The sequence below is a fragment of the Mchenga conophoros genome, linkage group LG12 (genome assembly GCF_057382185.1).
Source record: "Mchenga conophoros isolate Kocher_MC1m ecotype Shallow Benthic linkage group LG12, M_conophoros_male_GT1.1, whole genome shotgun sequence".
Taxonomy (NCBI): domain Eukaryota; kingdom Metazoa; phylum Chordata; class Actinopteri; order Cichliformes; family Cichlidae; genus Mchenga; species Mchenga conophoros.
The window spans coordinates 17,061,667-17,083,526 of record NC_140537.1 but is presented as its reverse complement, the minus strand read 5'-3'; the positions used below and the strand labels follow the sequence as shown (position 1 = coordinate 17,083,526).

The window sequence follows — 21,860 nt, the reverse complement described above, 5'->3', positions numbered from 1 at the left end:
CACATTTTTGTTGTAGTTGTTGCATTTTAAAGAGCAAACCAAAGCATCAGTCTGCCTGTTCCCTTTTAATTAAGTGGGTTCCTCTCTAAATCAACGAAAAACTACAGTTGGATATTTTCGTCGTTTTTCAGGTGTATTGTTCTGTTTAATCATTCCAAACAGAAAAATTACTTAACATGCCAATTATGTGGTGTCCTACACGTCCCTTAAAAGAATCAAAAATAGGAAATGCCAAACAACATGAAAGAAAGGGGAGGCAGTGCAACCTTGAATCCCCACCAATCAAACCAACATACATAAATACGTGAACCACACACACACACACACACACACACACACACACACACACACACACACATACACATAGATTTGGAGATGACAGAGATAGCAAAAACAAAAGGCAAGGGATATGGATAGAGGATGTAATACAAATGAAAGTATGGTATGTGATGTGTGCGTTTGTGTGTGAATGGTTGTGTGAGCGTATGACATTTGCATCTCTGGCTCTCCAGCAGCTTTGGTCTTGGATGTTATCTCATCTGTATGTGCATACTGAGTGAGCCCAGGTGATGCATATGGCACAGAGGTCACACTAGAAAGGGCAAATGCTAAAATGAAGCTAACACAAATTCACATGTGCACGTGCATTCTATCCCACACACATGAACAAATGCACGCATTCTTACAGATACTTCATCCGCCTAGCTTCATACGCATGCACCAGCGAGGGTTAACTGTCTCAGTTATTCCTTGACATGCACCCAGGGAAAAAGTGAAGACCGAAAGAAAAAAGGACAACATGCAAACAATGGTTCTCCATGGCATCTTAGGTTTGCTGTTACTCAAGGATACCTGTGTAGGTCAGTAGGGTTATACAGACAAACTGTACGGTATACAATTTACATGAGATGAAAAATCATGGATGGACTACTGTAAATTTTGGAGCATCTTTGTTTCTATCTACAATAGATTAGATGCAATTGTTTTTCACCTGTGAGTCTGGGCATGGTGGAATTAAGGCACGGCGAGACCACAGACCCGTGTTTTGAGCCATCTTTATTTACCATTTTTCCACACCACCACAACAACCACCAACCCCTGAGTCCCTGTGTTTTAACACGGCGGGCATGATTGCGGATGCCGTGCAGGTGCGTCCGCACTGCACCGCAGACCACGCTCCACCACACTGGGTTTGCGTGTTTATGTGCCTGGTTGTGTGTGCTTTTTGTGTGACTGTTATCACAGCAAAATGTGGTTCTGGACTACTGTACTGTACAAAAACTACCACAAATCAATCCTGAAACTTAAAGGTGCATAGCTGCAACCAAAATAAACGCCGTGTTGAAAATTATTGTAGTTCAATCCATCTTTACTGATTAGTAATTAGTAATAACTGAGCAATCAGTACTTAGCATTCTCACAGGTCAGAACATTATCATGACGGGAGTCATCATTGGCATGATCCCTGCACATAATATCGCTGCTTTTAAAACGTGATTGTGTATTCGAGCTTGTGCCGTTATTTCACCTCCTGCATCCAGTCCTGTGTGCTCTTTGTGGTCTCCTGTAGCCAGATGTTGTGAGCGGAATCAGTCAGAGCCACGGCACATACTTTGTTTTTCACCTCTAATTCCCTCTGATTCATCTGCAATAAAAACAAATAAAGCTTGTGTTAGTCACACATCCAGCATGTTAATAACACCGTCATTCGTGCTGAGGAGGAAATATTTGCTCGAGAAAGAGGAATATTATAAGAGTCATAAACTCTTTTGAATAATAAACACCTGCATTTTGAAAATCATACATCTAAACAAATGCATTTTATTAGACAAACCAAATATATATTTATGAATACTAGGCCCAACTGCCTACTTCTTAGAGTGCACTGAATGCTTATTTCTTGGTGACATCAATAGCCCAGTGGACAATTTTGTAACCCAAGGATACTGATTCAACCTCATGTATAGAGCATAATGTTGTAAAGTGAAATATGAAAGAGCACTGCTCCACCATAGTGTGTCCTTGTCACGTTCTGTGCAAATGTCCTTTCCTGCGCACGTTCAGATACCTTGGTCCCCATTCTTAATACCCTTTCCCTTCACATGTCACAGAGAATATGGTGTTCGTAGGCCCGTCTTCCTATTCCCCTCTGAATGTCAATGCCAAGGAAAATGTCACACAAAGGACTTGTTACCGCACTACAATAGACTTCCCACACCGCTGGTGCTACCCCAAGGAGTACTACAGCCAAGCCTTGGGAACGAGCCGCTTCACTCAACTTTAAGATAAAAAGGACAGAATAGAGAACAGGACTTGCAACAATAGGTTAACAATCACTTACTTTATACATTTAGAGAAGCTGAGAAAGAGACTGAACTAAGGGATCGGCATAGTACCTCTGAGGAAGCAGTAAATTTAGAAAGTGTCGTGGACTGCTAGGTGTTTATGGCTACATGCCAAGAAGTGGTGAGGTTAAGGCTGAGGGAAGAGTTTAGAATATAAGGCATTAGTTGGGACTTGTGCTGGATAAATATTTGCCTATAAAAGCCCAAAGGTATTAAACCAAAACTGGCTTGAGCCACAGGTATGAAGCCATGTTTTTAATGGGCATAGAGGTTTAAAATGGGACAAGGAGATGAATGTTTGTCTAAAGGTGGAGCTATCAAAGAGAGCAGCTCTGGCTGGCTATGCAATAAATGAGATTAGGCATTTGAATACATCCTCCCATACCTAGCCAAATTAAAGTATATAGAGATAAATGGATCTATTAAGGCACAAAAGACTCATATCATCTACCTGATAAGGCTACCAAAGGAACATTTTCACTATCAGAGAAGAATAAAGCAGCCTGACAGGTGAGGTACACACTTGAGCATACTTAATAAAAAAAAGTACACAACTTTAGAGTTTAAAAGGACAGACATTGTCCAGACATATAGGTTCATTCACAGAGAATCATACGAAAACATACACACTGATACACACTCCTCACTGTAATCCCTCCTCATCCTTGCTTGGCTGAAAAGCTTTCCTCTGGCAGAACTGGGCCCATGGGAGCTGCAAAGTCAACCTTTTAAAATTGGAGGTGTCAGTCAGGGCCTTGTTTTCTGGTGCTAGCCAAATGGGCCCTTTCCTGAGTGAAAGGACTACCAGTTTAGACCAGAAAACAAGAGTGGATTGACTGCCCATGGAAAACACTGAGCATGTGACTTCAACCTAGTCGAGAGCATTGCCCAAGCCTGGGCAGAAATCTCAGCATCTTTTCAAATGCCCAGGTGGACAGACAAATGAGTCTCTGCTTGCTACTATTGTTACTGTAAAACAATGATTCCAACATGTATTTCTTTTGAAAGGAAAACTTAAACATACTCTATATAGGTAAGGTTTAGTTGACATCGCTGGTATATTAAAACTGTAGGAACTGTAGGAGAACTGTAAGTAAAACCAAACATTTGTCAGTGTGTCAAATAGGCTTTTGTTTTGTAAGCCTAACTTTGTTTAAAGTACTTCAGCATGTCATTTACTTTACTTCTAAAGTACTTACGAAATAAGAGAGGACATGAGAAGCATGCCATAGCTGAAAAATATGTATATAGTTTTTGATGTGGGTGAGGTTTGATTTTTTTTCTTTGTTCCTTAATTGCCATGGAAAAAAGAACATTAATAAAAACAAAAATGACATATTGGGACTGCCCAATGTTAAAGTGAGGATTAGTGCTGAGGACATCTAATGATAACTAACTACCAAACTAATGGCAACTTAGACCTCAAAGGGTTAAAGAGAACTTGTTAGAATCCTAAAATTACCTTTTAAAATGAATATACAGTATTCGGTTGCTTTTATTTCCGTTGTGGTAGGCAGAGCCTACCTGTCATCCTAATTTTTAATGATATGAAAATCAACAACAAAAAAAGTCTTTTATTTTTCTTAGCCTTTTTTTTTGTTTAAGTTTCTCTATCATTTGCTACTCAAAGACATTCACTTTGTTGTAAATTTGCTAAAAGTAGGAGTGCAAACAAATTAGGAAATCTCACCAAACAAAGTCTGCTTCCCTCAACCGAAGATTAAGGAGCAAAGAACTCCATCTCTCACCAGTGCCTATATCAATCACTCATTCTGACAGCTCTCATTGCCGCAATGCCTCCACACATGCACTTGGCTGTGGTAACACTTGGGGTAATAGGTTGACAAATAATGACTCCAGGAGAGAGTGTTCTATGCCGTGTGGCCGTTAACCACAGTAATTTTGACACCCACTGGGTCCCATGTTTTACAAGCCACAATGACATCTGTGGTTAGCTGCATGTTGAAAGCATAATCTAAGCAGGTCTGTATCTTCTTCTAAGAGAGTAATGCTGTTAACTCACAAGCAGAAGCACGAAGCCAAATATTCTCCAGTGGATATCAGTGTAAGATGTTTTTTCATATGACTCATCATTCCACACCACAATGGCCTGTGAGTTAGTGTTAGCCACGTATACCCGCAATGTTAAATGTGCTAATTCACTATGTAACTGCAGACAGCAGCTTTTACAAGGAAACAAGCCAGCTGTTGTGATCAGTCAAGTATCGGACAGGGAAATAGGAAAAGAAACATGTGGAAATACTTGTTGAACTAAAACCAACACACAGATGTTGAGACATTTGCCGCCTCTCGGCTGGCCTTTCCTTTAATGCTAGAGCAGCTGGATAAGCAGAGTAAAGTTCAAATGGGTGTGGGTGGATGTTGGACATGTGGGGCTGGTGTGTAAAAAAATGTAAGAGGAGTATAAAGGCGGAAGACTATAAGAAGCTCAGTGGATATCAAAAGTGGGAGAAAAACCCCCAGAAAGGACTATGGAGATAAAGCTAGACAAAGGAGACACATACAGGCAGATGTGCACAACAAAGAGTATTTATAAATACTTTATTAATCCCCAGGAGGAAAATTCTCTTTTCCCTCGTCCCACTTCACAGAGAGATCGGACCAAAGAGTCAACATCAGAACAGCATCCCTGAAGCAAATGGGCTTTCTCTGGGTTACTAAAACATAAGTAGAAGATTATGTTTAAATGGGACCAATGCTCTGGGGTTTGATCTGGAAGCCGGAACTTAAAGGGCAGCCGCCACGCACCCAAGAAGAATTTGATGAATTGTTTATCACCTGCCTAATGTGGTTTATCTATATCCTACATCATAACAGCACTGTAAGTCTAATTCAGCGCAATTATCAGGGATTTGTTAATAGCATGATTTAAAGCGCCACAAAAAAACAGTGTAAACACAATTTCTTTACCCATTTTCATGGCCGTGCAGTTTTTGAACACACTCCCTCACTGTGATATGGATTCGATTTGACCCCAACTAGCATCACATTTACATTCTTTTGAACCACGATAACAAATCTGAGTCACAACTGACGATGCAGACTTGAGCTCACCCTCAACCCACATACATTCAAACTCTGGATGAACTTTGAAATCCTTCTCCCTCTTTTTACTTCTCCCTTTTTTCCCCCTCCTCGTAAACCATTTCTTTTTGATTTCTCTGCAGAGGGCCTGGTTGCTAAAGAGACCCACAAATATCACATATTCTGACCCCCTCGGTTGGCACAACTCTGCTAAATCCAGCTTTTCACAAGCTCTATGAAACAGCCAACCCCCACGCATTTGGAGTCGCTCAAACAGATGCAGATACACACACGCAGACTTGTCTATAACCCATGTGTCTTGTACCTGACCTCTCACACGGCCCTCAGTAAAGTACAGTGTTTAGCGCTTTAAGCTGCTTCCTACTACAAAGCCAGCTAATTGCTAGACTTTTTGTTGTGCATAATCTTATTTTCACCACTGACACAGAATATGATATGCGATGGGTGTGTGTATGAAGGAGGGGAGGGGGGTGGGGGGGCATATTAATCATGTTTATTTATCTGGACTAGGAGTTGAAATAAGCGACGAGACATCATTTAACAGCATGCTAAGCTAATCTCTGGTCGAGATAAATACTTCATTTTCTCTCCTCTCCCCGTGACGCTCCCTTGCTCATGACTGCTCCACTGACGCTACATCTAAACACCGGCAATAATAAAGACAATTATTTAGGCCTTTGATAATTATGTGTCAAAGGCAGCAAAAGCCACTAGATAATTGGGCGAAAACTGAATGGTAATCCACAATGGAGTTCCCTGTGGGGAGACAGGCAGACTCATCCCTAGAAAGAATGCAGAGTGAGAGAAAAGAGAGAAGCAGGCAAAGACAGAAAGATGAGAGCTCTTTAAGGGGCCTTGCTTACTGTCAGACAGTCAATGTGAAAAGCCACAATTATACACAGAGAGAGAGAGAGTGTGAATAGAGTGCAGCAAACAAGAGAAAGGAAAACAAGGGACAGAGAGAGAATGACAGAAAATAGGTGAGAATGAAAAAGGACAAAATGTAGAGTGTCAGTGAGAGTGAGCAAAGACTGAGTAGAGGCTAAGGGCGAGAGAAAGAGAGAAAGCGAGTGAGAGCAAGAGAGAGAGAGGGAAGCACCCCGCAATGATGCCAGTCAGAGACAAGGCTTATAATGTGGCTGCGCCATGCACTGCCAACAGCCACAGATAATCTAGGACTACCCACTGAGCACTGAAGCACTGCTTAAATATTTGATTGATTAACTGTCCTGTGCCTGCCAGAGAGTAAGAGGAGAGCATCAGAGAAGCCAGGGCGAACACAGAAAAAAACAAACAAACACGCATGTGGGTGCACACCGGAAGGTTTGAAAACACATGGCTCAGACACACTAACACATACACCCCCATAAATCCATATACAACAACATTGGAAGAGGGGCACAAACACAAACACACGCAAACATGTACACATTGAAGGCATGTGCGGACTCTGCAAAGACAGTAGCAAGCACTAGGCAAGGGAAAACAAACTGACTGCTGCTTTCACAGAGACTCCATTTCCTATCATTTCCATCTAAAATTAATGAGGACAATGTAGATAAATAGCAGTTAGGTTGATTATGCTTATCTGGATTCGGCTTTTAACCAGAACTTGACTGACCACAGGAATGATGATGATGATGGTGTATGTGTGTCTGTACATGTGTTGTCTCTTTTATTTCTACATACTAATGTGTAGCTAGGAAGTGATCTGAGGTCATAGAGGGCGGACAGGAGTTGGAGTGCAGCGTGTTCAGATATCTTACCAATGATGTGACACACACACACAACACACTCATCCTTGTTCGTCCCTGGCTGTGAAAACACAGGCAGCTGACCCTCCACGCTCCAACACCCTCCACAGGAAGAGACAACACTGGCGCTTCCTGTGGCTTTGAAGCAGCGGCCTCAGGTCCCCTGTCGGTCCCCGGTTTCCTTTGTCTTAACTGCAGGAAGGAAGGCCTCTCTAGCATGAGGCCACTGGGCCCTAGGGAACGAGAGGGAGTATGTTTGTGTATGTGCAACCTTTAGTGTGGTGGGAGTGTGCAGAGGTTTTGCTCGCTGAGGTCACATGCATTTACTTGCAGGGTTTCCCCCCCTCTGGTTCTCTCAGGTGCATAAACTTCTGTTGTGGCAGGCAGAGTGACAGAGCAGGAGAAAACTGCAATAACTTCCTCCACTGTTTCCTCTCACGACTGTCCGCCAAAAGCATGATGGAGCGATGGAGAGAAACAGAGGATGGTGGGTGGAGGGACGGGGTGACGGGGCGGCATTGCTGAGATGTGTGAGTGACGGCACCGGACACTGGGTAGAGGGAGGTAGCGCATGTCAGTGTATGCGCTGGGAAGGATTCTGTGTGTGTATAAACATGCAAACCACACGCACTCACAGGCGCACAGACACGCACCGACAACAGTGGGGGTGATGAGGAAAAGGAAGGCCAATAAATATTTACTGACACAGCAGAGGTGGAGAATGGTTGTTCACTGGTGGAAACAAAAGGCAGAGGATGAGGAGCTGCATGCCAGGAAACCTGCTGGCTGCGGGCGTTGCGCCCCGCTTGTGCCCACATGGAAAACAAGAGAAAGATCGGAAGACAGGAAGGAGGAGAGAGAAAGGGCAAGAAGAAAGGGATGAATGGTGTCGGAAAAAAGTTTATCGTAAATAATAGTATAGTGTGACAGAGAAAAGAGACAGCCCTAAACCCGATTAATTTAGTTTATTACAGGTTTATTACAGGTTTATTAGTTTAATACAAATTAACAGGATTGAATGAGAGTTTTTATATGTAATACTGTATGTGTATATTCATTAAACTACTTTCTGTTTGCCCGGAAGCCAGAGATTCTAGGCACATTGGCCCCCTGGACTTATCACCGTTTGTTTTGGGGGTTTTTTGGTAATATGGGACAGGTTTGATATGATCTATTTCAACTGTGTCCAGAGGCACTTTGCCCTGCGCTGGCTGATAACATCCTGTGGAAATCCAAAGTGAACTGAGAGGTTCCTGACTAATTTGCATTTGCACATCTGGCTGGTGAGGCCAGGCTGTTTGGAGCTTAGCGAAGCTCTCTTCACATAGTCACAGATTTTCTACATCAATCTCGCTCTTCCTGATAGCGACATGTAATTGCATAAGCACTTAAATGTTTGAATTCCAACAGGGTTTCACTAACAGCTTATTTACAAATCGTGAACACATGGTAAATTAAGCAGCAGCTTAAATGGACAGCAACAAGGTGTAGTTACTACAACAAAATTTAACAATTTCTTATTAACATCTGGACAGTGGTAGTATTTATAATACATTTATAGTACACCCATAATGTTCTCTGAAATCACACGGACAGTTAAGAAGTGGACAAATATTTGTAACATTACAATTTGGAATTTTTATTTTTTTAAATTTCTTAGTGACACTAAAAGAAATTCTTCAAATTGTAAATCTATCTAGACAAATTTTTATTTACAAAGTGAAACTGTGGCATGTTAAAAATTAATTTTTAATTTAATTGTATTTTTCTCATGATAAGTGACACAAGGTATCGTGGATAGTGACTTTATTGTTCCCAAATCAGTGGCCATATTAACAGCTTCAATCTAAAGTTTGGAATGGGAAAGTTACTTTGCGAAGCGCACACAGGCCTCCTCGTTGTCTTTTCTCTCCTTTTTTTTACTCTAAAAGTGCTTCTTTCTTGTCTTTCTCTCTGTTTCCCAACCCTCCGGCAATGCTGTAAAATAGAAACCTAACCTCAATATTTTCCCTCACGGTGCTGGGACTTGCTGGCCCATTAAATTCCCCTTCCCATGTGTCAGCTTGCACATTTCTACCATGAAATTTTTGTATAATTAAACTTTCTTAATGATTTATAAGCTATAATAATAGCCCTAAGTATTTCGGAGCAGGTTAAAGGGACAGTCTTTAAGTGTACACCGGGGGATGACCCTGTTTTAACATAGATTTGGATGGGTGACTCTCAGTTGGAGACGAGGATGGAGAGGGCAAGGGAGAATGGGATTGATAGAGGTAGGGAGTGAACGAGAGGGCCTAACAAGGGTGGATGGAGGAGGAGGGTGAGACCTCTGGGTTATAACTCAGGGTGATACTGACACTGAGGAAAAGCAAGGGCTTCCTGAACCCACCCACACCCACACACACACACACACACACACACACACACACACACACACACACACACACACACACACACACACACAGATGTTTGCTCTCTGCTGCCTCTGTGATGGTGAGGCTGATATGATTGCCACTTAGGAAATCAGTGTGTTTTCACACCACTCTCTGCTCTGCCAAAGCTAATGTGTTAAATATCCATTGGGTACTGCTGTCCATTTCTAAGACACACACAGCCTTAGGGGTTGATAAACACTGATTTCTTGTACTAACGGAGCCCAGAGTTGGCATCGAAGCCAACATTTCTAAATTGGGGTGTAGTGAGAAAATTTCAACAAGCTATGAGTTGGAATTTTCATTGTGGGAATTTCCAGCCAATTTTTCTAAATTTGTTATGAGAACGGTGAAGTACAGCTAAATTTTAATCCTTTTTCCCCCATTCTTGTTGTTTTTGGGAATAGAGCCTGTTTCTTCTTTTTTCCCAGCTCAAGCTTTCTTTTTACAAGTTTTTTAGTTTTCATACAAATCCAGTTTTATAGTTTTACAGATCAAGACAAAAAGTCCAGCTACTGTACGTTCTTTGAAAGGGTTGTGTCTGCTCATGGCCAAATATACCAAATATCTCGGTGGAGAGTCATACACCTTCACTTTAAATAAGGAAAAAAGAAAGAGAAGTAAAAGTAGACAGCAAAAAAACCCTAATATGGACAAGCATACTACCCTACTTAGTAGAAGTGTGTGCTTAAACTACCCGGGCCACTTGAAAAACACATGGGAAAAAGTTCCGGAAAAAAAGGAAAGGGGAGGGGAGGTAAAATGACAACGAAAGTGTTCCTCCCATCAGTTATCATCTTCTGCTCCTTCATATTTGCTCGTCTCCTGTGCCGCAGGGCAAGGACAAAAGAGAGGGGCCAGAAAAAGAAGAAAAAAAGAAAAGAAAAGAGGAAAAGGCTCTGTGAACTTGCTGTACTCAAAGGCAGAAGAGAGTGAGGGAGGGAAATTTACAGAAGGCCAAATGAAATTAATGGTAATATATAACAATCTGAAATTAACTTCTCATTGCCACTAGCCATGATTTAAAACAGCTTTTTAACGAGAGGAAAGATGAGTCAGAAAAGAAAGAGAGGGGAAGGGGTTGAGGCCATATTACAAATTGGACAGGCTGGGGGTAGCTCCAAGTTAATTTTCCCCATCATGTAAAAAACTTTGCAGTTCGCAAGGCATGCTCACTTAAATTATTATTATATTTATGCCCAAAGTAATCAAGACATGAGACCAAAATCTAAAAAAAATAATACTGAAGCAGAGTTTAAGAAAACACAAAGTAATTCAATTAGCCAATTTTATAGACCGGATAAAGAAAAAAAAGTTCATTTTAGATTATATCACAAAATACTCTGTTGGACCAGATTTAATATCAAATCAGAGGACTATAATAATAATAATAATAATAATAATAATAATAATAATAATGTGATCAACAACAACAACATTCCTTCCTCTTTTGAGTACATAAAAAATTACTACAGTATTTAACAAATTAAACGTAAACCTCGCAAGAAAAAAAAGGCACACCGGTTGAAGTTCTTTTCAAGTGATATTGTTGATTAAAAACAAAGCTGTAGAAGAGGAAAATGGGCACACACACGCACACACACACACACACAGAGCACACACACATAACTCCGTATAAAGCATATTATTAATCTTATAAAAAAAAGCAATTAAATCAAAGTGGTATAGAGCCTGAAGCTATGAGGACTGTCAATTCTGCTGGAAATGCCACAGAAGATTACAGTTGGGTTTGTGGATTCCATGAACCCTTTTTTGATTAGGGGGAGTCAATTATTTCTTATTACTGAAGATGCTATTTCGGAAAAAGACCTTGTCAGTCAATCATGCAAAAAGTCCTCGAAACGCGTGAGTAAATCGTTAAAGAGAGAGGTGGAGGCAGGCTGGTGGATGGGTAGGTTCGGTGGTGGTGGTGGTAGTGGGGGAGGGGGTGTCACTGACCCTTTTCCCTACCCAAACTCCTACTTGTAGTGAAATTACCTTTTAACTATTACACTTCTGTCAGGTCTTTGTCAGCGTATGGTAATTAGGGCCTTCGGTAGAGCACATTTGAAAAGAAAATATATTTATTAGTTTATCTCAGAGAAAGGCATTTATGCAGAGCTGAAGGTAAGTTTGAATGTAGTGATTATCTTGTCATTTTAAAATATTTTTTTCTCCGTGTGTGCACCGTCTGTGTGTATGTGTGTGCATGTCAGCACGAGTGAACCCTATATATGACGTCAGGTAATGTGCTATTGTGTGAGATATGTGCCTGGGTGGACAGACACATGTGCATTCATACATATATAAAATATATATTTATACGCGCGCGTGCACGTGTGTGCATAAGCTGCATTCAGCACACTGATGGGCGAGCGCAGCACATTTCTCCCGTCCTCTTTGTTCTGTGTTGGGTTTGACACCTCTAAACAATAACAGCGCCTCACTTCGCCCAGCCCCAACCCACCACCAACCACACACTGCATGGATGGGAGCTGCCAATTAGCACTATCAAACACCCCTCATCAGCTGTCTCCTCACCATAGACAACAACGCAAATCAATAATTCGGTTTTCTTCAAAAACAATCACATTCATCAGCGGACTTAACGATAAATGAGGCAAAAGAACATGGTCACTAATTGCAAACTATAGCTTCTGCAATATACAAAGGATACAAAGAACAAAACTAGAGTACTGGTGGGGTATCCACACGAAGTGGAGCGAAACTAGAAGCTGCCGACTAGCAGAGTAAAAACAAAACAGAAACAAAGGTCTGCGTCCTCTCCGTCTCCTCTCAACAGTGGCATCCAAATCCTAGTCCGATTGCTAGGCATTTGAATAAACAGGACAGTTGTTCTCGTGCACTTGTTTTTACAGACATTCTCCAGTCTGAAAATGTTCCACCGTCCTTCTTATTTATTTTTTTTATCATTTTCAAATGCTGTGTTTTGTTGGCGGCCAATGGGCAGCCAGATGATATGGTATGACCCAGGGGATAGAGGCCGAAACAGGGAGAGAGACATGAAGAGGGGGGGCCTGTCATGGAGTGAGAGTCTCTGAGGGCTGGAGGTGAGCAGAGGTGGCTGAGAGATGACTGTCGTTCTTCTCAGTGGTCCAAGCCCTTTTCATTAACCCACACCCCTGGGTTCACCAAACAGAAACAGGGGGTGAGTGTGAGGACAGGGGGACGCGGATGGGTGCTGAGCAGTGGCCCCGGTGACCACCAGAGACCTGCCGCCTGTCTGCCTTCCTGTCTGTCTCAGTGCAGATCTGTGTCATCCATTACAGACAAGGGACTGATTTTTAACAAAATGCAAACACAAACAAGAGCACATGCATGGTCAGGCAGACAAAGACGAAGCATGCATACAAAAATACACAAGCATCGAAACCTTCTAAGGAAAAGAGAGGGGTAACAAAGGACAGGCAGTGCCCCCTAGTGTTTTCATCAAAGAGAACTCAGACCAAACCAACTAACCATCACCCTAAGCAACACCACGAAAACAGAAATGAAAGGACAGCGAGGGAGCGCGGAGAGATAGAGGCGAAGGGAGGCAAGAGGTGAAGAGGCTTAATTCATGAGAAAAATGGCTTCACGTGTGGAAGGCACAGTCAGGGCGGCGGGTGGAAGGAGCCAGACTGGTGAAAGGAATACGAGGATGGAGAAAACAAGGCAGAAGAAGAGATGGATGTTAACAAACGATGATGGGGGATGGGGATCTACTGAACATGTTAGTTGGTTGGTGGTGATGAGGTTAAAAGTTATCTGACACCACCGAGCTATTTTTAATGCTCAAGGCCACAAAAGTAAGAACGTAAGTGGTGGAGAAAGAAAGAGGTAGAGGCAGGCCATGCATGAAAGCCAGTGTCAGCGGAGTCCAGAGGAATAGTCAAGTGTGAAGCCATCTAATAGGAACGCAGAATATATATGAGACAGAGACACACATGCTTTCAAAGACCCTTGCCTGCTAACTGATCTGAATATGAACCATGAACTACTGACATCATGATGGGAGGAATCAAAAACTAGTTCACTGGGACAACAAACAGGCCTTATGGAGTAAAATGAAAACTCTGGTTTAACAATGAAAACATTTATACCCAAATATGGTATTTTCTAAAAAAAAATCTGTGAATGTGTGTACGATTTTTTTCTTTTTCTTTTTAAATCGGACCGCAGGATCAGCCTCATATTCCCACCATGAAACAAGGCCTACCCTTCAGTGAGCTCCATATTCAACTCCGAGCCGGCTAAGACATCAAAGGGTGCTCCACACCAGGAGTCTCTGCCTCACTCTCCTTCTCCCTTCCTCACTCTACCTTCCTTTGGTCTTTCATAACCCCATCGTATTTCACAGCACATAAAGCCTTAAAATGGCACATAAAACAGTTCATCTCTTTTCACTGTCGGCTTTCCAGGCTTAAAAAATTAAATATGTTTTACTGCAGGTACATAACTAAAACACATCCATGGAAAAAACTGCCATAAAGGATTCAAACAAGGCTTTCCGTGAGTATTGAAGGCTATAGAATTGGGAATATATCAGCTGAATAGCCCATATAGGATAAACCAAGTTTAAAAAGCAGAAAAAAATGAACCGACTGAAACACTGTGGCACTGCCTGTTTTCCATTTACCATCAGTCTCATCAGTATGTGCCTTCGGCTTAAAAGCTGCACTTATAAGTAGAAAACAAACCCCACAAGTTACGCACTGCAAGTTATGCACTGACACAAAAAAATGACAGGCACTAAAAAATTCCTGTGACCCTGGTACTTAAGGTTTAGACCGATACCACAGAAAACCAACATAGCAGTCACTGAACTTTAAAAGCAGTCGTAGACAGACAGAGAGAGAAAGAGGGAGAGAGATAGAGGATGAAGTGGATGAAGATGCAGAGTTTGAAAGACAAAAAGCAAAAAGGGAAAAGAGAATAAAAAGAAAGACAGAAAAGAGGAGCAAATGAGAGAGGGTTTAAACTTCAACCCTAGAGTCACTGAGTTCACTGACATTTGCACCAGGATCCGCCTAGCTGTGCCTCACAGCTTTTCAAACACAACACTTTCTCTCCTTTCAATCCCTAAGACGTATTCTCCCTGCTACATTTGCCACAGAATGAGACCATTCACAGTCTTGAGGGCAGAGTGGAAAAATAAAAAGCAAAACAACAAAAACGTAAAAGCAAACTGGATTCCAAGTGTCGAAATCGAGCGATGCTTGCGTGACAATTTGCAACCCCGGTATGGGCTCGAGATTCCTCTCCTATATTGTATTCTTACCGAAGGATTAACAAGTGGGAAAGAAAAAAAATGACACGTGACAAGTGATTCATTTGAGCTGTCAACATGTCATCTTCAACACATTCAAACCTCGTGTCAAGCACTTGTATTCCCTCTTCGGTGAAGGTGACCTAGGTCGTAACCAGATGACACACCCAGACACAGCAGGTGAATGCATGAAAATACCACAGTGGGAACAGCGAATGTGAGATGATAAAAGACAAGTCAGAGTAAAAAAGGAGAAAAAAAATAATCCACTTGGTAAATATTTGGGGAAAGTTTTTAAACTTGCATTTTACGATCACTTATTATTTGACATACTTGATGGTACTGAGTTATAAGGTTGAGATCGCTATTTAATTTAAAATGATTTCACACAAAATAAACAGCACTCGAGGGATGAAGTGCGAGAATGATGAATCACTGGGAAAAATGAGTGGTTTTAGGGTGAGATGGTTGAAAAAGACAAATCTAAAAGACATAAAAAATAGTGTGAAGGAGAGAGGAGTGAGGTCATTCTCGAGTGAAGGATAAGAATCGCTGGGAAAGAATAGAGCGGCAAAATCTGGTGTGAAGTTGAGGTTAAGAGAGGGAAGGGAAAAGAAAGTGACTGAATCAGAAGCAAAGGGGAAGAGCAAAGAACAAAGTAAAATACCATATACACCATGAAACCAAATAAAAACAAGAAAATGAAAAGAGGCGAGTTTAAGTGGTAAAAGAAAGTAGATACTAGGAGGGTCACCAAAGAAGCTTAGAAGTATTTTATCCACAAAAAGCAGCGGCAGGAGGGAGTGGTTTGACATTTAAAAAAAAAAAAAAAACAGGGAGGCAAAGGGAAAGTAAGAATTACGGCGAATTTGGTTGCCATGTAAAGGAAAAAGGCAATAAATGAGAGAGGAGTGGGGGGAAAATGGATAACAGTGCCCAATGCGTATTAAAGAGCGAATAAAAGAAAGATAGAGGTCTGAAGAAAAAGAGAGGGAAGAGATTGAGACCTTGCCGCTGAGGCAACGAGCCGAGTGGAACGGGAAAAGCAGACAAAGCTGCGCACTGCTTTCACAAAGCAGAACAAAGAGAAGAGGTGCATCATGGGAATCTGATCCTTGCGCCGCTACTGACGCCATGCTGGATAAAGACACAATGGCACATATGCACAAGTCAAAATGCATGTATGGCTTTATGCGACACCCAAAGTCATGACTGCATGATTAGACCTGTCTGAGTGAAATAAGTCTACTTCAGTAAATACTTCAAGAAATATAGCTGTACATCTTCAGCCTTTATAAGAATTCACAACTACAGTAAGACTATGGATGGTTGACAGCAGAGAAACCGTGAGCAAGCCTAGACAGCATCCTCTCTGAGGAAGTGAAAGGTAAAGTGAGGGAAGACTGTCCAAGCAGCCTACAAGGAAGACAGTTTTACTGAGAGGGAGAGAGAAAACAAGTAACAGACAGCTTAGAGGAGAGTTTGCTCTGTAGCACACTGATACAAGCAGACCAGGGCGAGGATGAACAGGAAGGGAGGAGGTCTGCTCAATTTCAGCAGTACTTCAGGTAGAAGAAAAGGCAATATATGTTTGAGTGTGCTGAATGTTTTATATATTTTATTGTGTGCAATTTTACTGAATCCTACTTTCTTAAGCAGCTTACTCGAGGAAACACGGGCTGAAAGAGGGATAACGTAGGTGGCAATGGAAAGTGTTTCATACTTTGATAGTTCTAAAACTCATAGAAAAAAGTATGCAAAGTATTAATTATTGGTTTTCCATCTATCAGTTATGACTCCATCTTGCCCCTCTCTTTCTTTTTTCTCTCCTTTCTCCCTCCGTCGGTCCCTCTCTCTCTTCCTCCGGCAGGTCTGATATGCTAGAGCTGCAGCTGAACTCTGAGTAGCACTGTCTCCGGGAAAAAACAAAGTGATCAATGTGAGAAGGCACGGGGCGCTCATGGACAGGCCAATCAATGGTGGAAAGAACCTTGCCCAGGGCCTTATGCAAATGGAAGCACGTCCTGTAACCTCGGGAGTGAACATGCGCACTAGATCAATGGGACGAGGGTAGAACCTTACAGCAAGATCAGCCTCAGCCAGTAAATATGTAATGATGAATCCCTCAAGATTTAACTGAACTCAAATGAACTTTAACTAGCTCTGTGTTTTATATCATAAAGTGGTGAATAAGACCCTGTGTTGAATAGGTTTGGCTATGGGGTGGATGGGCAGCGCAAGAGGGATTAAAAAAGAGCCTTTGCACAATGATGCACTAAGGACAGATGGATTTTGCACTTCCTTTTTACTAGGAAGGGGGAAAAAAAACAGGAAGACAAAAAGGTGAGACTTGTGAATAGTCACCTCAACAATACTTGTTTGAGATGTAATGATTTTCAATTACATCACCATGGCAACATCTTTGTGTTTTGAAAAAATAATAATAAAGGAGAGGAGTGGGTAACCGGGACGAGCTAGTGAAAGCTTGCTCGACCATTGAAAACCATGGATGGTCAGACCAAGGACTAGACCAGACAAACGATTCATAACCAACATTTAGTAATGCCTCCATCTGCTGGAGTCTAAAATTGGTGCCAATCAAAGTCTAATATAGACAAATTAGAAGGAGCATCTTTATTATGTACAAGATAACTGTTGCACTCAGGAAACTGACAACTTTGTTGCTTATAAGCAGATGTCTATAATAAAATGACAGCAGCTTACCGAACTGTTGAGAAAAGCGCACACGCCTTCATACATACAGAGAGAAAGAGGGAACTGAGGAAATGAAGTCCTAAAGTGTATTGACTGATCCGGCATCACAGCTTCAGGTGAAAGCAACAGCTTCTGTCTGCCTCTGGGCTGTTAAATGCACTATAGGAAAATTTTGATCAAAACAAGATATATAAATTCCCCAGATTGTAAAAAGTCTGGAATAACAACTGGTACCTTGAATTGGCCTTGGTAGCTGGCTACGTCTCAGATAAGCATCTACCTAGCCACACCTGCAGTAGCCCTTCAGCTGAAACAAAGTTCAGGGAAACAGCTGTTAAAACATTAAACACATCACTTTTTTCAGAGCTTCTCTTGCCTGTCTACCTTTGCTGTGTTGTAAAAACACTCTATATTAATCTCTCTGACTGGCATCGGATAATTACTAAAAATGTGGAAAAAGACAACTGACTGCAATAATGCAAATGTGAAAGGCGGTAGCAAAACAGAAGGAAACTTTGGGATTCAAAAAGGTTTTACATACTTTTTTAATCAATGTTAAATTCAATGGCACTTAAAAGCCTTTTTTTTTACTCATAAGCAGTGTTGGGACTAACGTGTTATTAAGTAACGCGTTACAGTAACTACATTATTATTGTGGTAACGAGCACGGTAACTAGTTATTATCCCAAAACCGGGAACGCGTTACTCGTTACTGGGATTTAGATAGGCTCGTTATTCGTTACTTCGTGTGGTGGCTATCGCGGACCTTCCACAGATTCAATAACATTAGCAAGTGGTGGAAGCCAGCAGGTGGATGAAGGAAAAAGGAGGCAAGAGGAGAGACCCGAAGCGGCTGCTGGTCCAAGAGTGTCAGGTGAACTGAACTTCAGGTAAGAAGTTATAACCTGCAGTCCATCTGGGTCAGATATGAACCAGGGTTAGGTGGAGTTTATTTTCGTTATGCTGACTTTTTCGTACTGCGTGCTAGCTAGCATGACGGAGTTTCTATACAGCTGGGTGGGTGCTATGTTACTGATGTTGAACTTTATTTTGTTCATAAGGTTAATTATTAGAGTTGACAACCGTGCCGTAAAAAACGGAATCGTCTCGTATTCAGAGAAAATATTACGTGTTTCGTATTGAGGTGAAAAGGAACAGTTTGTCCCGGACTTCAGCTACAATGAAAAAGACACAAAGCTGGAGTTATTCTGTGTTTACGCTGCACAGCTTCTTCTCTCATCCTCTCACCCTCCCTCTCCTGTTTCTACTTCAATCATGAAACTGATCAATGATCAGCTGATCGGCTTTTCTCTCTTGTTTATTTATCGCCCACTTTGCGGCAGAAAGAGGAAACCAGCGGATGTCGCGGTAAACAACAGCAGCACGTTTGATCAGCTGTTGTTAGAATTTATTTAATATTAATTTCTAGTATCAGCTGATGTTGGCTGGAGCCACAGCTGTAAACCTGCTGGTCATGATATCGGTTTGGTTATGTGATGAGAGGGAAACATGAAGATGAAACCAGGAGATGTCCTTACTGAATCATCAGAGCTGTGATGGAGAAACAGGTTTACCTTTTAGGTGACATGAATGAGTTGAAGGGAAGTTATGAACTGTTTCTGAGAGACAAATAACACCATTATCCTTTTTTAGGTAGCTGACAGCTGGTAACTGTGCAGGGGCAGGTCTAGCAAAGTGTTGCCAGGGGTCCATGTAGGGCATTAAAAGGGAAAGGGGGCACAAGGGAATACTTTCTTATTCTCATTTAAAATGTCTCACTTTTAAAAAAAATAATTATCTGAGTCTTGCAACAAACAATTGATAGATTGATACATATATACCATCAGAACAGTGTACATCACTGTCACAACAGTGTTTGTTTTCATTCAAAGGCTTTATGATTTTTCCTATAATGGTGGGCCGGTCTCTAGTCAAAATGCCCGGGACGATTTTTTTGTCCCAGTCCAGCCCTGTGTGCAGCTCATCTGCAGTCTGGTGTTACCTACATCTTCCTATTCAGAAGGCAGAATTTCCGAGTTCTGAGTACAATCGAAAGCACCACGACTGCAGTTTTTGTGTTGGATGTAAAAAGCAGGCTAGGATAGAATCAGGCGTGGGATTTCTCTCGTGGAAATGTGCACATTATTTTTTCCTTTCTATTGGTAGGTGGCACAGTGCACTTGTGGCAAGTAAGCAAGCTAGAAGACTGGCAATCTTGCTGGGTATCCAGTTACGGAAGCAACACATTAACAAGAGAATTCTGAGTAAAACCAAAGTTACTTTCCCTAGTAACTAGTTACTCTGAAAGTAACGAGTAACTTGAAGTAACTGAGTTACTTTTGATAGAAGTAACTAGTAATGTAACTAAGTTACTAATTTAAAGTAACTTACCCAACACTGCTCATAAGATATCAACTACTAACTAGTTAGCTGGCCAGTTAGTGGTAGCTACCAATAAGACAGTTTGAAAGACAAACTAAAAAGTATATCAGATGCTAGCAGAAAACAGGAAAGAAGAAGGTAAAAAAGTCAATAGGCAACTGGGAGCAACTGTTTTCTAGGAAGATTCTTGGTAACTGAAGTCATTTAGACTACTTCTCGTCTGCTTACTGTGTAAACAATCTGACTAAAGTGAGAAAGGCAGTTTAATCTAGAGGCAAAAAATATCCCTATTTTTACATTTATGCTCCTGAGATCTCGATTAACCTGCAACTTCAAAACAATAAAACAACATAATTAATAATGAAGGAAATTAAAAGCAAACCTAGGAAGCAAACAAAAAACGAATCTATCACAAAATCAATTACCCTTGATATTATTGAAGGAATAGCACAAGAGACATAAGAGGTAAGTATTTTCAACCCCCCACTCTTCACTAACACCACAAATGCAATCTAGAACCCAAAGATGCTCCTGAAACATAGAGAGAAATACCAACAAAGGTGAGAATAATGGCGACGTATTGAAGGGAATACTTCACAAAGCCTATTGTGTGAGTATCCTTTTCAGGCAGCAAACCCGCTGTAATTTGGTCTGCGTCATCTGCCTCTAGTCACAATGCAGCACTACAGCTTTGAAATGGATGGCAAATGAAGGCCATTTGTACATAATCACGGCAGATAGAAGAATTCAGGGGCCCTACAATGTGTTGTTGAGGTGGAAAGAAAGACCTTGGTCTATCTGTGGCAACCAGCACAGCTAAGGTTTTGGCAAGGGGGGTCTTTTTTTTTCCAGAAACAAGCAAATCAATTCAAATCAAATCAGCTTGCTAGCCGTGACATTTAAACAGTTCAATTTACATCCTTATGTTAAGAGGAGAGGCGCTCTCTAAGATCCTATTCATTCACAAAGAAATTAGACGGCTGTATTTCAGCCGCTTAATAGAGCAAATATGCTGTAGTTGTACAGAGGAAGAAACCATATCTTTTCATGGCACACAAAGGGCCAGGCATTGTCTGTCATTACGACCAGACCACAAAAACACACAGAGAGATAATATACATAATATAGACAGGACAAGAAAACAGCGCCATGCATTAACACGTACGTGCACACCCAAGTGCGCACCAAAACACACACACACATCCAATTACACATGCACACTTTGTCAGTGGAGATGGTGTATGTCCTGAGGGCTGCTGTCCTGCCGTGCAGGCTGGCAGGCACTTTTGTCGTGGTGGTCCTTTTGTTTCACATCAAACAAAACGCCACAGCTTTGCATACGGCTCCACTAATTTCTGCTAGTGTGCCCCAGCCATTTATCATTGCCTCTCACCCTCTCCTCCTCTCTTGTCCTCTCCTCTCCTAACGTGGCGCTGATAGCTGCTCTCTTAACCAAGCTGTTCTGCTCAGGACGATACAGGCTTCTCCAGGCAAAGGCTGAGACGCACAGAAGTGTGCATATACATACGTGCAAGCACATAAACACACATGCAACCAGACAAACACAGAGCCCGTGCAGAAGACACAGAATCACGCGCGCACACATATAAACACAAGCAGACAGACATACATGCAGGAAACTGCTCTACAACTGCACCGCTTGCAAGCCCGCCAGCTATGGAGAACCTTGAGATAAAAACAAACCTTCTCTTCATCCCCTCCAGAAGCAAGAGACAGGCAAGCACTTAGAGTTTCGAAGGCAGGCGAGACGTGAATACAGCATTAGATGAGGGGATTTTCGAATGGACGACTTCAGAGCAGAGATTTTGTCAACAAATTTAAGTGATTTTTGCTTGTGTGTTCATGAGCACAGGTGAAGGTTGCGCCGGCCTTAAAG

At 41.7% G+C, this 21,860-nt stretch overlaps 1 protein-coding gene across 2 annotated transcripts in view; it reads right to left on the bottom strand.

Annotated features, from left to right (window-relative positions):
- arb2a (ARB2 cotranscriptional regulator A) overlaps positions 1–21,860 on the bottom strand; it is a 165,208-nt gene that overhangs the window by 62,031 nt on the left and 81,317 nt on the right. For both annotated transcript variants that reach the window (XM_085294105.1, XM_085294106.1), the window contains one exon: positions 1,529–1,645. In XM_085294105.1, the coding sequence (XP_085150231.1) occupies positions 1,529–1,645 (117 nt within the window). The remainder of the gene's footprint in view (positions 1–1,528; positions 1,646–21,860) is intronic.